The sequence below is a fragment of the Hibiscus syriacus genome, unplaced genomic scaffold, assembly GCF_006381635.1.
Source record: "Hibiscus syriacus cultivar Baekdansim isolate YM2019G1 unplaced genomic scaffold, ASM638163v2 tig00001478_pilon, whole genome shotgun sequence".
NCBI lineage: Eukaryota > Viridiplantae > Streptophyta > Magnoliopsida > Malvales > Malvaceae > Hibiscus > Hibiscus syriacus.
The window spans coordinates 4,058,280-4,076,861 of NW_024061874.1; the positions used below are offsets into that span (position 1 = coordinate 4,058,280).

At 34.0% G+C, this 18,582-nt stretch overlaps 1 protein-coding gene across 1 annotated transcript; it reads right to left on the reverse strand.

The window, feature by feature from the left end:
* Positions 1-9,723: 9,723 nt before the first annotated feature.
* Positions 9,724-16,760, reverse strand: LOC120128089 (pachytene checkpoint protein 2 homolog). Its single transcript, XM_039145878.1, has 11 exons — positions 16,733-16,760; positions 12,376-12,439; positions 12,099-12,205; positions 11,873-11,940; positions 11,493-11,596; positions 11,314-11,418; positions 10,569-10,658; positions 10,379-10,454; positions 10,205-10,274; positions 10,042-10,112; positions 9,724-9,924 (listed from the first exon to the last, which is right to left on the reverse strand). Exons 1-11 carry the CDS (start codon positions 16,758-16,760, stop codon positions 9,724-9,726), a joined length of 984 nt encoding a protein of 327 aa, XP_039001809.1.
* Positions 16,761-18,582: the final 1,822 nt, after the last annotated feature.

Consider the following 18,582-nt stretch of genomic DNA (forward strand, 5'->3'; position numbering starts at 1 on the left):
GGGGTTGACAGGCGTGGAATGAAAGGCACAATGATAGGGTTACAGTGATGGCACAATGGTTTCACGTGGGAGATCAATTCGGGTACGGGTCTAGTTGTAACCGGGTCAGGTTTGCTTTGTGGGCTCGGGTCATGAGTTGAGTGCTTTGGGCCTTGTTGTAAATGGGTCTACTTTGTTTTTGTTTGGCCTTATCATGCCTATTTGTAATTTGGACTGGGGTGGGCTCGTTGTACTGGCCTGCAAAGAAAATAAAATAAACGTTAATAATAATAATAAAAATGGGTCCGAGTAAAAACAGTTGTCGACAGCTACCCCTCTTTGCCCATTCTTGTGTTAACAAGAATAGGGCAAAGATAAAAAGACAATGTGTTTTTGTCCTGTTCCATCTCCGTACTCTGAAATTTGATAAGGGATCTTCTCCACTGTTTTTCCAAGGTAGATCAGATCGAGAAACGTTGATTCATTCCACTGTTCTTCAGGGAAGATTGAATCAGAATAAATTTACTTCATTGCTCTTTAGGAAGACCAAATCTGAAAGAAGAATAATCTTCCCCACTACTCTTTAGGGGAGATCAGACTTGAGAAAATTTTGATCAACTTCACTACTCTTCAGGGAAGATTGAATAAGAATCGATTTGCTTCACTACTATTCAGGAAGACCAAATCTGAAAGAAGAAGAATATGCTCCATTACTCTTTAGGGGAGATCAGACTCGAGAAATCTTTGGTCCACTTCACTGCTCTTCAGGGAAGATTGAATCAAAATCGATTTGCTTCACTGCTCTTTAGGAAGACCAATCTGAAAGAAGAAGAATCTGCTCCACTACTCTTTAGGGGAGATCAGACTCGAGAAATCTTTGATCTACTTCACTGCTCTTCAGGGAAGATTGAATCAAAATCGATTTGCATCACTGCTCTTCAGGAAGACCAAATCTGAAAGAATAAGAATCTACTCCACTACTTTTTAGGGGAGGTCAGACTCGAGAAAACTTTGATCCACTTCACTGCTCTTTAGGGAAGATTGAATCAGAATCAATTTGCTTCACTACTTTTCAGGAAGACCAGATCTGAAAGAAGAAGAATCTACTCCACTACTCTTTAGGGGAGATCAGACCTTTCAAAGAAATTTGATTCACTCCACCATTCTTTAGAAAGAAATGAATCGGGATCGATTTGCTTCTATTGTCTTCAAGAAGCTCGAATTTGAAAATCAAACATTACCAATCATTAGTGTACATTTAAGAATTTGAAAACAACATACTCGAAAGTTTAGATTTTGAGAGTATCTTTAAGAATCCATTTCTCTTGTGAGAACTTGTCTCACAACCACCAGATATGGGAATCTTCATTGAATCGAGTGCCATTTTAACCTCTCCCTTCTTGTTATTTTGGATTGGTTGATAACTTCTGCTGATCATAAATCTTTAGTTTTCTTGAAAAACCTATAAAATATTCATCTTGATAGTGCAATGAATCTGAATAATGAATGCAATGATGCAATTCATTTACCATTAATCTTTTGAGAAAGTTAAAAGGTCTTTGAGAAAGATAAAATTAGAAATTTCATGGAAGCGAACCAAAATAGAAAAGGTTAATTTTAAGAGTCTTATGGAAGATAGGGATGAGGTTTCTAGCGAAACGATTTCAAGAAAGACTAAAGTGAACTTTCTAGGACATAAATCCTCAGAGAGTTGAGATTGAAGACAACATTATAGAAAGATTGACTTCTCTACATGAGAAAGTCACGTTGAGGAAGGATACTACTTAAAAGTTGACTCCTCTTTACGAGAAAGTCAAGATGGACACAATAAAATATTGACTCATCTTCACTAGAAAGTCAAGAATGACAACACTAAGATATTAACTCCTATTCACTAGAAAGTTAAGAAGGGCAACACTAAAATATTAACTCCTCTTCGCGAGAAAGTCAATAATGAAAATACTGAGAGATTGACTTATCTTCACGAGAAAGTCAAGAATAACACTGAAAGATTGACTCCTCTTGACGAGAAAGTCCAGAATGACAATATTGAAAGATTGACTTCTCTTCACAAGAAAGTCAAGAATAACACTAAAAGATTAACTCCTCTTCATGAGGGAGTCAAGAATAACAAAGATCGACTTCTCTTCATGAGGATGTCAAAAATAACATTGAAAGATTGACTCCTCTTCATGAGGGAGTTAAGAAAAACAAAGATTAAATTCTCTTCACGAGGAAGTCAAGAAAAACAAAGATTGACTTCTCTTCACGAGGAAGTCAAGAATAAAAAAGATTGAATTCTCTTCACAAGGAAGTCAAGAATAACAAAAATTGACTTCTCTTCACGAGAAAGTCATGTATAACAAGGATTGACTTCTTTTCACGAGGAAGTCAAGAATAACAAAGTTCGACTTCTCTTCACGAGGAAGTCAAGAATAACAAAGTTCGACTTCTCTTCATGAGGAAGTCAAGAATAACAAAGATCGACTTCTCTTCAAGAGGAAGTCAAGAATAAAAAAGATAAACTTCTCTTCACGAGGAAGTCAAGAATAAAAAAGATTGAATTCTATTCACGAGAAAGTCAATAATAACAATGATTGACTTCTCTTCACAAGGAAGTCAATAATAATAAAGATTGACTTCTCTTTGCGAGGAATTCAAGAATAAAAAAGATTGAATTCTCTTCACGAGGAAGTTAAGAATAAAAAAGATCGACTTCTCTTCATATGGAAGTCAAGAATAACAAAGATTGACTCCTTTTCGCGAGGGAGTCAGGAATAAAAAAGATTGACTTCTCTTCAAGAGGAAGTCAAGAATAACAAAGATAGATTGGCTCCTATTCACGAGGGAATTAAGAATAACAAAAATTGACTTCTCTTCACGAGAAAGTCAAGAATCAAAAAGATAGATTAAATTTTCTAGGGAAACCATCTTAATAGAGACAAAAATTTATCGAAACAAATTTTAACAAACATCCTCATGAGGGAAATCAAAATTTATCATGTATGTATGAAATAATGTATGGTGCAATGACACAAATTCATGTATCATGTATAAATGCAAGTTTTCTTGATCCGTGGTGGGAATGGCTGCAAGAGCTATCTTCATTCTCTTCCTGATTAGGTTGTCTTCACTTTTTGTTTGTACCAGCGTGCACTCTTGCAAGTCTTGAGTTATGTCAATTTCTTCTTACCCCTAGTAAATTTTTTTGCCCCTGATAAGATTGGCTTTCTCTGGATGATCTTGTGTAGAAATTCAATAGAGCTTTCATCTTTTGAAAAGAGGATCCACCATTTCAAGCATTGGAGACTGTGTATGTGTTATTTCCCTATAGGGGAAATCATACGTCATTACTTGGAGCTAACCATTGTAGCAATTGATGGAATATCAGACTGTCTAGAACTTAGCCCTCTAAGTTTGCATTGATTTTTAGAAGCAAATTCATTGCTTCACCATTTTTATTCTTCACACCTTTATGTTTCATTGAAAATAAATGTTTGTTTAATTCAATGATCTTGTATTCCTAGATAATGGCTCTTCAAAAATGCCCCAACATTCATTATTTCCCTGCTCCAACACTAATTCTAAGCATAAACTCTGTGTCTGAGAGACATGTGTCAACTATCAAGATCTACTCCAAAGAGATTGCCTTATTTGAAAATGTTTTTCTTCTTCTTTTTATTTCCAACAAATAGAAAAATATCAATTAAAAGAATTTTGAAAATATTTAATCAAAAATTTTGAAAAATATTGCCCTTTTCTAGGTTTCACAATTGAGACAAATCATAAAAAAAGAGTTTAATGAATATCAAACAAGTTAACTACTCTTTTAATCTTTCAAAAAATCAAAGCCCATTGGCAAGTTTCAAAATTACTGACAAATTTAAGGTGTAGGTTGATTCTGTAAAGGTAAAGTCTCTCAGGTTGGCCTTTTTATTACAACATATTTATCTATATGGGCGTCCATTGACTTGAAGAAGTGGTTCTTATGCTCATCTTCTAGGGATACTTATTGGTTCCAAACTCTCAAGAACATCTTTGGGATGTGTGGTACTTCATCAAGAGCTTTGTAAGACCGCCTCTTATGTCGTAGTTGCACAATTTAATATTTGAACCACCTTTTCAGGTTTTCAACTAAAATCCTCCTTTGGTTTCAAGACTTTATTCAACATTTTACATCTTGAACCCCCTTTATTATTTTTCCTATCACACATTAAAGATTTTAGAAAACCAATTTTTGCAAATAAAAATTAATCCTGGGAAGCGGAATGAAATCTGAAGATAGTCTCTTTCACTAAGAAATCTATGTACGATTAGAATGGACTTTTCAGGCACGTAACATAGGTCAGGGCTCACGGTTACGAAAGAAAGGGATAAATAGATCCAAACAAGTGTTTAAGGGTAATTGAACCAAGGATCAATTCGTTCTGATGCCTTCAATCTTACCTTGCTTGGCTTGTATCTTCTTGCTACCTGCTTTTTATCTTCTTTTTCTTTTTTTGGATCCCTCTAGACTACCCATTTTTGGGTTTTCACCCTAGAGTTCATCTCCATTTTCTTATATCTTCTGCATTTCTCGCTCTTCTTGTTGAATCTGAATCATTGAAACGATTGCACTTGATCAACCTTGTGTCTTGAGGCTCAATGAGTCACTCATATTGAAATACTTGATTTATTTTCACTCTATTTTTTTCTTTTTCTTTTTTTATTTTTTCTTATTTCTTTTCTATATTTTCTATATTTTCTCTTTTATCTTTTTTCCTTGTTCTTTTTTATCTTCTCTCTATTTTTATTTATTTTTATGAATTTATTAGATGGGTATAGGACTCCAATTGCTTTGAGCACCTTCTTGTCCTCTTTGTTTATTGTATTTAAAAATTATTTCTTTGTTCTCGACTGGATTTAATCTCTGAGCACTTTGCATTTGATCTACCTTGCGGTTCCTTGTTATTCCTCTTTATTTCATCGAGACTTGCCCATGTAATAAAATTGGATTGACGATCCTTACTCCTGCGAGTAGATATCCTTCACCTTCCCCCCAAATATGGAGGGTGATCCATGGTTAGGGTTGAATCCGAAGAAAAATAATTATGGCTCAAATGGGGACAACAAGGGATATATTTTCTCTTTTTGTGGAGGGATAAATGAATGAAGGTCGTTCATCACTTCATACACAAAAGTCCTTGTAAGAAGAGGTATCCCCATGGGGGTGAATATTCAGGATTAAATTTTATTTACATGAAAACAATGTAATTAATGCATAATAGAATTATTTAAATCATTCACTTTATTGTTTTCTTGTTCTTGCATATAGTATGCCCTAATTACTCGAGCTTCTCTTTAACAAGTTGATCTATGATGCCCCATCTCGTCTCTTCTTGCAGGAAGATTCACAGACTAATAAAAACTTTACACTTGAGGTTTTTCGGTTTCACTGGTATAAAGAAGAATGATGGTTTTGTATCTGAAAAGACAAAGGTATGACTTTGAAGTCGTGTATATGGGGGAAGCTAGTGTTATAAAAAGAACGACTCTTCCCGGGAAGGTGAAAGTATGAATTTGGTGTCTCGAAAAAAAGGTAAAGGTATGACTTCGGAGTCTTAAATAAATGTAGTGTCGAAATTTGGTTTTGGTAGCAACCATGAATTATGTAAGGTAAAAAAGATCAAATAATTGTGTTTTTGTCTTTGGAAGAGATATGAAAGGTCTAATTTTACCACTTGCCAAAGATTTATAATTCTTGAAAAATTAAAAGAATATTTAATTAATTTTATGCTCAAAGAACTAACGAATTAAAAATTTGATTAATTTCTCATATCCTTAAAAGTAGCATAAGTTCAATCAAAAATTTTTTTTGATAAAATATTTAGGTAAATAAAGTAAAAAAGAAAGAGAAAAAAAAAACTCAAACAAGACAGTGCAAGAGAAATAAAGCTTCGTGATGGATGAAATGGTCTTTTCCTAATTAAAAGCACCATTACTCATCCGACATGTGGGTGCTCGACTAGATCTTTAGGGTTGTTACAATATGATGTTCCACTTGCTCATTAAAACCATGTCTTTGAATCGATCAGATCCTGTAACTTGCTCTTTGGTATTCCACAGTTCTTAATGGCATGCCCCAAGCTTCTTATCCATGTCTTTCAAACCTTCTTTAGGAACAAACAAGATGGCTTCAATTTACCTTCAATATTTCTTGAGCAAGATTCTCCACGAGGTACTACCAAGATCCGCGACTAATGCATGTTAAGATGCAATGTATATTATGCAATGTAGGACGTATATATGTCAATGTAAAGATGCAAAAATGCACATACGAAAATACATAAATTGGACACAAGCTTCAATTCTCTTACAAGGCTAGCTACATCAATCAACTTATGATCCACATTGTTTTTTTTTCATTTTGTCATCTTTTTCTTTCATCTTCTGTGTCAATTCTCAGAGCTGTAGACAATGTTGTTCATTTTTGCTTGCAAGAAAGTCTTTGTGGCTGCTAATTTCTCGTACAAGATCTCCATAACCATCTATAATCTTCATCAATGTCTCGTTCTTGGCTATAGTGATTTCTAGCTCAACATCATTCTCAGGCTTGTGGCACTGATATAAAGCTTCTATATTGGTTATGGACATATTCAACATCTGATTTTTAGCTTGACATCTTCCCAAATCATTAACTGTTGTATTGCACCATTATTCTACAATCCGTAAATCAAGAGATGACTTCTTGGCTCGACCTTCATGAGTCCTGCAATTTTTTCTCTTGTGTTCAGCGTCATTTTTCAGTTTAGTGACCCCCTTTTGCCAACTCTTGATCTTCATACTTTAGTAGACCTTATTCCTCTTGGATGCTTCTACTGCTATCTTTACCTTTGAACGCTTTTGGATCCAACCTAACAGGACAATCAGTTACCAAACTAGGTCGACCTTTCATCTCGAACTCCATGATCTAAAAGGTTCTATACTTGATGCTTGAAGGTGGTGCAATTCTCAATGGCATGTCCTTGAGCTCCTCTCGACTTATATTGAACTGGAGTCTTCAGGTTTATTTCTCCTGACGTTGGGAGCATACTCTCAAATGACCACAAGTTCTGATTACTGGGCTTTATTTCATCTTTCTAAACATAGTTGTCACCATTTTCTTGGGGTCTCTAGACAATTTGTTGATACGAATCGTGAATGTGTGTGACTTCTAAGATTGGCTAGGATTAACTTGCTCTAAAGCAGTCTCTTGTGTATTTAACGTCACAGGATTGTTTTCATCGAGCTCTTTTCTTTCTCTTGTAGAAGTCATTTTTTCCTAGACTAGAGCAACTAATCTATCCATCCTCTTGGACATTTTCTTTTTTATCTCTCTTATCACCTTTTGCTCTTCGTCGGACATACGATCTTTAGGTGCATAGTTCTTCACTATTCTCGGAGTCCCCTCAAGATGCCATTCTCTAGCGATGTTATAGTTTACTTGATTATGAAACTCTTTGTCCATCATGAAAAGCTTTTACTCTGATGATCACTCACAAATCAACACCTTTTGATTATGTCATGATCATACGATGCAAGCAAAAAGAAAAATAATCATAAAAACAACGTTAATACAAAATGAAAAGAATTACTACAAAAATAATCAAAATGAATTAATAAGCTAATACAAAATCAACATGCCAATGCAGATGCAAATGCAAATACACAAGGTGTTAATTCCTAAAAGCGACCACCATAGAACAACCTTCATCAGACCATGAGTGCTCCTTAAACTAGAAAGCCTAGCTTCATTTTCTTTTTTTACTTGGTCTAAGCACTTCTTACGATCTGATGTTGTCTTTGTAGTTGTTGTTCGACTTTTCAAAGTGTTAACCCACATTTCTTCATTTTAATTCACCCATTGTAAATTTCCATTTTCATGGGACTCTCCAAGAGGAATTCAACCTTGATATCTTACGAAGGATCTTCTTACTCTTGACCCAACTATCATCTGGCTATTTGATACTATCATGATCTTTGTTTATTTAATAGGAGTCTTTGATCGAATTTGAGCTCTTCTTTCGTCGCTCAACTTTGTTTGTGAGTCATTGCCCTTCCGGATTTGACTATCTATCTATGAAACTCTTATATCGATATGAAAGCCTTCTGATTTGATCAATCACTTGTGAATTAACACCTTGTTTGGTTATGATGTGAAAATGAAAATGCAAACATAAGCCAAATAAAAATAAGATAAAACAAAAGAAATTGTTAGTACCACTTAACTAAAAAGCAAAAAAAAAATTACGAAATGAAAAGATCCTACCCAACATGGTATATATCCTGACATGATTTTATAACAGTCACTACTAGAAAAAAAACCCTTTAATAACGCGCATTGCACGTCATCTATGGGTGCGGATGACACACAAATGCCTGTCGTTGAAGCTACCGACATAAATATCAGATGACGCTCAATTATGAGTCATAAATCTATGACTCACATTTATGACACGCATTTATGACGCTCATTGCGTGTCATTGAAGCCTCCGTCATAAATGAAGATGACACACATTTGTGTGTCATAAATTTATGACGCGCATTTATGACTTACATTGTGTGTCATTGAAGCACATGTCATTAAAAATGATGACACACATTCGTGTGTCGTGATTGTATGTCGTAAATTATATATATATATATATATATATATATATATATATATATATATTGTATATTGACAAATAATCAAACTAAATCACATTTAATACCTCATAATACTAAATATATATATCATATTATATATAAGCAATCTATTTGCATACAATATATTTAAATTAAGTTATCAAAACTATTGTAATCATATGTCGATACAAAATATCATGAAATAATAAAGTTAGTCACATAAGATACCCATTCTTTGCGAATATATCAATGTCATCATCCGTGTATTCTTCATTCCCATCGCCAACCTAAGTAAAAAATATGAAATAAGTATATGACCATCGAAAATAAGTTGAAAGTATAGAAAAACAAAAGATGTGATCTCAAACTAACAACTATATGATAAGTAACAAGTATGTAATATTATATAGTCCATAATATCATCAAATCTTGCAAAAATGATTTAGACAGTTCAGAGCACCTTTGCGAATTTCCCACTAAAAACAGAAAGTACCACTTTCCAGAAAGCTGGTATATGTTGTACAAGAACAGCGGTTAATCTTTTGATATATTTTCCTCTAAGAACGTCAACTTCTTCACCAGTTAAGGCCAGCGGTTGCAATTTTATAGGCAGTTCAAAGTTCCTAAAAGTTTAGTTGGCATCCGACTGAGTAGTAAAAAAAAGTATACATAAAAAAAATCTCATAGTTAGGCAGAGAACCAAGACTTTTTCCTCATACAATTATCAGACCACCGTTCTAGCTAGTAGCACTTACAGAGTTTATTTGAATTTGGAGCCACTTTGCGTCTCAGATGGCTCTTTCACGTAACTCATTATGCAATGTTTCCATGCGTACTTCATGGTCTGAAGTACACTTCTCAAGCAACCCTCAAATTCTATGATTCTATCAAATAAAAAACATAACATTTCAGAGACTTGACCTCGGAAGTAGATGATTTTAAGTAAGTCAAGTTGGTAGCATACTTTTGAAATGGAACATATTATCAAATTCACGTTACTTGAATAGCAATTCAACTCAAAAATATTTGTTTAAAAGAACTCTAGAGCTAGCATTTTGATTCAAAAATTGATTCGATTAGAAGCACTCAAGAGCTTCCTAGACTCTACTCTCATCAAATTCAAGATGATCAGCAATTTGAAGTAAACCATATCTGCTAAAACTAAAATCAGAATAAGGAACCAATGTGAAATGGATTATAGGCTTACCAATAGCAGCAGTTATATTGGACGTAGTCATAATTATAACATTGGGAGCTGATTTCAGCTTATCCATCTGAGTTAATAGCGCATTTACAACCTAAGGTACATTTTCAAGTTGTATTCGGTCTAAATTTGAGGTAAATATACTCATATAAAGATGTGTATTTAAGAGAAAAAATATAAAGAAGTTTAATTGCTTGCACAAAACTGTTACCATAATGGAATCTGAAGGTTCAGAACTAGACAAAGCAACATTTCTAGCAGCAGCAAGACTTTCAACTTCATCTACGGTAGCAACATCATCATATATCTAAAAAGTCATAAGCTATAAAAACTAGAAATGATAAAAACCCTAACTTCAGTAATAAAAGACTCACCAATTAGAACAAATACCAGATTGTGTTCTTCCTCCACCATTTCTTGATTTTTTTGGAAAAGCTTTGCAACCTAAAGTTTAGGACCAGAGTTAAGAATGTAAACTACATACCATTAACATCCAGGACGTCATGATACTTCTGTCATAAGTTCAAAAAATTGATACAGAAACATACCAACTTGCCACTCTCAGAAAACCATTTACTAAGCAATGAATGTGCATTAACTTCGATTAATTGGCACTGTGGATATCTGACTAAAGAATGGTAAGCCAAAAATAAAATCAGCTAGAACTAACCATCTCACAAGCTAATGTATAAGGCCTTAAAGTGATATATGCTTTGGACACAAAAATTAACAAAAGACTTGGAGCTGAATCTAATGGATAATTTTTGTGCCAGTGCTTTGCATAAAGATGTCTTTCTTGTCCCTGGAGGCCCATGTAAAAGAATAATGCTGTAGGAAAGAAAAATCATTGATCAGATTTTTGTGATACTACTATTATCAATGCCGGTAATCAATTGAACTTTCCTGTTAACTAAATGAAAGATAATTAGAGAAAATATCGAAGAAGAAACCAATATTATCTGCTGCTAACAGTCTTGAACCAATGACCAGTAGACCATATGAAGCCTTGCTTCATCCTATTTCTAGAAGTTGCCCACGGTGCAATATCATGCAACAGGAGAACTGCCAAATTCGTGAAAAGTTTGAATTTTGAAAAGTAAGCATGTATATTTATATAGATCATAGATGCGTAGTAAGTTTTCTCCCTCTCTATAGAGCTTTGCATCATCAAGGATACGAAACTATAACAAAGTGGTATTGTCAAGCAATAAGTATGAACAAGTAAATATGCATAATGTTGAAAGATGGACAACAAGTTGATAATTCAAAAGCCAACATCTAGAATGTTCTATTTGAAGTTTTAGTCATACTAGATAAGATTCCAACTATGAAAACCCCAACTGAAACAATAATCAGTTTGCTCATTACTATATAAGGATCATCGTACTAGTTCTGAAAGAGAGAAATGACGCTTCATTTTCTTCTATTCTTTTTTGGAACAAAACGATACTACTTTATTGAAAGTCATGAGGAGGTTCCATACCGATTCCATGACACAAGGAAAGGATCAACACCCTTTTCAGTGAAAAGTAATGCACTGGCTGCATAACGCAATAAACGCTGCTTTAGGCCAGATTCATAGATTAAGCTGCACAATCAAGTTCCAAAATCAATATAAAAACTAATCCAAACGTTCAAGAAAAATGGAAGCTGTAGACAAACCTTTCCCACATGCCATCAAATTCCTTAGCTGGTAGGATCCATTCATTGAAGCTATACAACTGGCCATCCACAGTTAATTCCTCACATGGTCCCTCCTCACTAAGCTAACAAGTCAAGAATCATATCCATTCAACTTTAAATAGACAACATTAAGTATAAACTGAAGATTCGATCAGACATTTTTCAATTTAAGCAACCACACAAATGTTGTATCAACATCCTCTTCTACAAACTCAAGTAGTTGTTCATTTGAAATGTGTTTCAATTTCAAACAAGGTGTAGACAAACATTGCTAAGTCAATTTGTTGGAAAAAATGAGCAAAATAATAATAAAAAAATGATAAACTTTTAACCTTAATAAAATCAGAGTAGCATGGTACCTGAAAGACATGACCAACATGTTTCACTTGCCAGAACAAAAGAATATCATGGCTTTTAACCCATTCATCTACACAACAAACAACATGAACAATATGAGTACATCATAACCCCTCATCCTCCGTACATAAACAATGGAACTCTTAAACTAAAATATGATTATCAAGATAGATGAAAACTTTAAAGTGTAGAGACAAAATGATAGCATAAAAGAAGAGAGAAAAAAACCTGTGTCACAAATACAGATTCTGTATACATTTTCCATGAGAAATTGATCATCGTTAGGAACAGGTATGGGACCATCAATGTAGCTCAGGCTTCTCTTTTCAAGCTTTCTGATTGCAAAACAGAAAAATTTACTTTCACATTTCAGTTAAAACCCCCAAACCCAACCGTAATTAATTTAAAATTAAATTATTCTTACAACATAAGCATCAAACAATAGCCATCATCAGTTAACTATTTTTAAATAGATAAATAAAGCAAAATCATTTTAACATCTTACTGTTCAACGACTTTTTGGACATCATCAGGCCGAGCTGTGCTTGAAGGTTTTAAGCAAACTTCAACTGGCATTAAAAGAATAGATGTATTACAAACATAAATCATCGCAAAAAAGAATCAGATTTGCAAAAAGAGTGAGACTGAGAAATAACCGGAAACATGAGACGGAAATGTAGGAAATGGAGGTCGGTGTTGGTCAAGAAAAGGAAAGCGATTTTAGGGGAGGAGGAGGAGGAAGAGAGGTGGGATGAGGCGAAGGGAGAGACGGTGGTGCGGTGGAAGGGACGAGGCTGGGGATTCAAACTCAGACCAAACAAAGAGAATGAAATAAGTGGAAAACATTAGGCGTGAGGGGGAAGAAGCGGGAAAAGATGAAAATAATGGTGAAAATTAAAATATGACTTTTACATATGACACATAATTAAAAAGTGTACTCCGTATTTTTGTAAAATTTTTGGATTATGACTATTAAATATGACACACATTATTGTAAGTCATAAATCTTTCAGATTTTAAAAAACATGACATTTTTATGATACATATTTTTTACAAGTCATAAATTAGCGTGTGTCATCGTTCGTGTGTCATTAAAGGTATATTTTCTTGTAGTGAGTTCTACCCAGACATATTTTCTACCCCATGCTTTGTTATTTACAAAAAATAATCTTAACTGCATGATATCTAATTCACAAACTTCGTACGGAAATATAAAACTTAACCACATACTTTTCTGGTTCTCATGCTTTTTGCAAAATAAGTAAACAAATTCGAGAAAAAGGTTAGAGTGAGTTCCCCTTTTTGTGAACTTTGAAGACTCTCAGGCAGAAATTCAATACAAAATGAGGAGAGTTTCGGTATTACTAACAGAGTCCTCGGATTGTCCTTTAATGGTGCCCCCTAGGGCCTGCCAGACCCTTGATCCTCACCCGTTATAGGCTAAAACGGATCAAGTTCAATTTGAGAGGATGCATTTCCCTAAGTCCATGCGAGGAAACTCAATGTTTCACTTGTAAACACGAGGCTTATGTACCCCAAAGGTTACTTGCTAAAGCCCATGCGGAGAAAAATATTATTTCTCACGTAAGTGTAGGGTTCACTCCTACCTAACGGGACAGAGCACATTTAGAAGGCTCTAAGTATCGAACGGTTGTAGTGCGAGTGGGGGGAAACTCACAATCCTTCACCTTGATCCAAAAACAAACAGACCAAAACAAAAGTCAAAAATCTGAAACATGTAAATCACATATTAGTACAACTAATAAATAAAAGATGTACAATGTGATGTAACCAAAATATGAGGATCAAAATTTACAAATCATTTGATTTTACCATTTTCAAGTAAAAAGATGACGTATAATCGATTACGGTCTGACTCTCTAATATCCCCAGCGGAGTCGTCAAGCTGTCGGAACGATCCTTAAGCTCTATGAGGCTATGACGGGGATCGATCCAACTTAATCCTGGAAAATAGTTAGGTTTTAAAATAAAGAAGAAATAAACAAATTTGGAGTCTCCATCGACCTTTGGCTTAGGTAGATCGAATACCTAAAAAATATGTTTTAAAATAATTTTAAGAAAAATAATTTTAAAAGATGAGTAGATTACGTGTGGGGAAGGATTAGCACACCCACAACGCTCGAAATTGGTACCTAAGCGATTATACGTAATCTAAATATTGAAATTGGTAATTTCGGATATACATTTAAATTATGATCCTTTTTAGAAAAATATCAGGGGTATTATTTTGCACGAACAATTTTTGAAAATACCTTCCTTGTCAGTTAAGGGGGCTCTTCCATGAATTCCTCGTACAAAATAATATTGCCCAAGTTTTTTGATAAAACACATGTATTAAATATATTAAAACAAAAATTCATTCAAAAATAAAATATATTATTTTGTTCCAACAATTCTTGGAAACACATTCCTTGTTAGTTAATGCGGGTTTCTATAAATTCCTCGAGTTAAATAATATTTGAAAATATTACAACTAGCGAGTAATTGACAAATATATAGACGATGGATCAAAATAATAAAAATAGTGACTTTAGGGATTAAAATATACAACCAACAAAAATAAAGGCAACCATTGTAAATATTTCACAATTCAAGCACTACAATCCTAAATACACCAACTTTAATCATTCAAGACCAAAATGAAAATTATTAAAGTAAGGCACTCAAATTAAAATATTTCTAAAAATAAGATAACAAGTGAAATGGGACTAAAATGAAATAAAAATAAAAACAATATCCAAATCATAAACCATAAGTGACTAAGATGTATAAATTGAAGATATTGTATTTAAATTATAATTAAATAATAAATAAAACCCAAACAGTGGCTAAAATGAATAAAAACAAAAACCAGTGACAAAATTCGAATAAATCACAATAATAAAATGACTAAATTGAAACAAGAACAAATTATAACACAAAACTAAAGAAAGAAAATAAACAGAGAACTAGTGACCAAAATTGAAAAACACGCATGAAATATAAGGACCTGGATGAAAATAAACCAAAATGTTAGTGCTAAGAAATAAAAAGGTAAAATCACTAAATTAGTCCTTAAATATTTTTAAAAAATTAAACAGTCACTTCACATGACAAAAATGTAAAACATGCCTAAAAGTACATGGACTAAATAGAAATTAAACCAAAAATATATAACATGAAGCAGAAATGGATAAATCACAAAAAAGGTCCCTACTGGTGACCATTTTGTAAAAACACACCTAACTTATAGGGACCTAAGTGTAATTTCTCCTAAAGTTTTCTATAAATACAAGCTTTTTTCTTTTTTTCCATTTTTCTTTTAAATTATTTTTAGAGAGAGAGGTTTCCCCTCTCTCTAGAAAACTGATCAGTTGTTGGTGGCTTACTTTCGTCGGCCGCCGTCTCTTCTGTTGACAGTTGTCGTCGCCGCCGTCGGTGGCCCACCGAGAGATCCACCTCGACGTGGGTAGTCTGGATCAATGTAGTCCGGATCTATGATTTGTTTTGCGATAATCGACCCAAAGTTCCACAAAAATGGTCGAGAACTTCTCTGCTTCCACCTTCCCGATCTCCGCCGTACATCTTAGGATCGTCGTGATATTTTGGTATGTTGGTCTCCTCGCCCTTGCACAGCTCCTCACCATTCGGATCTTCAAATGGGGTCCCTCAATGCCGATGAAGCTTCCGACCGAATGTATCTATTCACTTTCCCTCTTTTTTAACTTATTATTTTCATTCGAAATGAATATATATATATATATATATATATAATATTGGTGTTTGATTTATGAGAAAAAAGATCATAAAAAAAATTGTTTCATATCATTGCTTGTAAAAAAAAGGAGAACCCCTATTACAATTGTATTCGAATCAGGAGAGTTCTCCTCTTCCCCTTTGCATTGTTGTCCCCCCTCTTTTTTTCGAGTTCCCCCTATTTTTCAAAAAAACCTAGACCCCTCTCCTCCTCGTTTTTCACTCAAATCCCCTAAAACAAAAAAAATCCCCCTTTTCGTTCTGCCCTCCCCCTGTTTTTATCCCATTACATCAAATTATATCAATTAATTGATTGTTGATTAAAATGATGTTGTTGGCAGAGGTGGAGTGTTGCAGTGGGTGGCACAGTGATGGGGTTGACAAGCGTGGAATGGCAAGCACAGTGATGGGGTTACAGTGATGGCACAATGGTTTCACATGGGAGATCAAACTAGGTCCGGGTCGGGTTTGCTTTCTGGGCTCGGATCTTGAGTTGAGTCCTTTGGGCCTTGCTGTAAATGGGCCAGATTTATTTTTGTTTGGCCTGATCAGGCCTGTTTGTAATTTGGGTCCGGTGGGCTCGTTGTACTGGCCTATAAATGAAATAAAATAAACATTAATAATAATAATAATAATAATTATTATTATTATTATTATAACGGGTTCGGGCAAAAATAACTGTCGACAGAAGTGTAGGGAATATTTTTCATTTCCTGAATTTCAATGTCATTTTTAGGACATTGAGTAAGACTAATTTTGTCTCCTTTAGCGATAGGGGTATTAGCTGGTTTACTATTTTGCATGTCAAGCATTTTAAGTACTTTATCGATGTAATTCTTTTGTGATAATACAATAATACCCTGAGATTAGTCTCGATGTATCTGGATTCCTAAGACAAAAGAAGCATCACCAAGATCTTTCATTTAAAAAAGCTTAGACAAAAATCTCTTGGTTTCATGTAACAAACCTATATCATTTGTGGCAAGCAAAATGTCATCGACATATAGAACCAGAAATATATGCGTACTCCCACTGAACTTGAAATATACACAATCATATTCATCTCAAAACCGAACGAGATAACTACTTGATGAAACTTGTAGTACCATTTACGAGAAGCTTGCTTAGGTCCATATATGGATTTAGTTAATTTACAAAATATATCCCTTGGATCTCTCAACTCAAAGTTTTCCGGTTGGACCATATAAATTGTTTCTTCAATGTTGCTATTTAGGAACGCAGTCTTAACATCGATCTCGTGTAACTCAAGATCAAAATGAGCAACAAGTGTCATTATTATCCTAAAAAAAGTATTTCAATGAAATTGGAGATAATGTCTCTGTAAAGTCAATGCCTTCCTTTTGAGTATATCATTTAGCTACAAGACGCGTCTTATACCTCTCTACATTACCATATGTATCCATCTTGGTTTTAAATATCCATTTGCAACCAATTGGTTTTGCACCTTCAGGTAATGGGACAAGTTCCCAAACTTTATTGTCTTACATGGACTTATACTCTTCTTACATGACATCAATCCACTTTTAAGAGTTAATACTTTTCATGGCCTGATGAAAGTTGATTGGATCATCTTCCATCATTTCATTATCATCCTCATTTTCTTGTAGAAATACAATATAATCATTCGGAATAGCATTTATTCTTTGTCTCGTAGATCTCCTTAATGGCACTTGTTCTTGAGGTTGTTGAGTTTGTTCTTCTAGAATAATTACCTCATCTTGAATATGGAGTTGTTCAATTTTATCTTGTTGAGGTTCTCTATTCACTTCTTGATTAATATGTATATAAACTTTAATAACATTAAAAGTGATAGTAGGAACTGAATTAGAACTCAATTGCTCATCAAAAGCAATGTCTTTAACCTTATTTCTCCCTCCAAACTCAACACCCTAAAAAAATATTACATTTTTCGTCTCAAACTTTTTCTTAATTGTGGAATCATAATAGCCAATAAAGTAGTTGCTCACTGTTTTGGAGTCCAATTTATCTTGACGTGGCCTATAAGGCCTTGCCTCAACTATACATCCCTAAATTTGAAAATGCTTTAAACTAGGCTTTTGACATGTCCAATGCTCATAAGGTATTTTTACAGCTGCTTTAGTGTGTACTCTATTCAAAATGCAAACTATTGTCTTTAATGCTTCTCCCCGGAGAGACTTACGTAAAGTAGAATGAGTAATCATACTCCTTACCTTATCCTTAGGAGTCCTATTACATCTCTCAGCTACACCATTCATACTATGTGATCCTAGCATGGTGTACCGTGGGACAATACCATATTCCTCTAGAAATTTAGCAAATGATCTTGGACATTGTTCACCTGATCCATCTTATCTACCGTAATACTCACCACTAGGATCAGATCTGAATTTCTTAATTCTTTTGTTGTGTTGATTCTCAACTTCATCTTTATAAGCTTTGAACACATCCAAAGACTAAGATTTCTAATGAATGAGATATAGGTACCCATAACATGAGTAGTCATCTATGAATATTATGAAGTATGCTTGACCATTCCAGGATATCGTAGGGAATGACCCACAAATATCCGTATAAATTAATTCTAAGACGTATGTTGATCTATTAACACTTAATCTCTTAATTTTGGCATGTTTTCCCTTTATACAATCAACACATACACTGAAATTTGTAAAATTAAGGGACCCCAAAATACCATTAGACACTAAGCATTCAATTCTACCTTTTGAGATGTGACCTAGGTACTTATGCCATAATGATGCTGAATTTTCCTTATTTAATTTTTTTCTTAATACCACGTGTTTTAATGTGTAAGGTTTCATTATAGGATGCAATTATATCTATTAAATAAAGGTTTAAATAACCAGTTCCAAGAACAGTTGAATTTAAAGACAAAATAAATTAATTATTCCAAATGAACAATAATATCCAAATTTTGTCCAATAAAGAAACATAA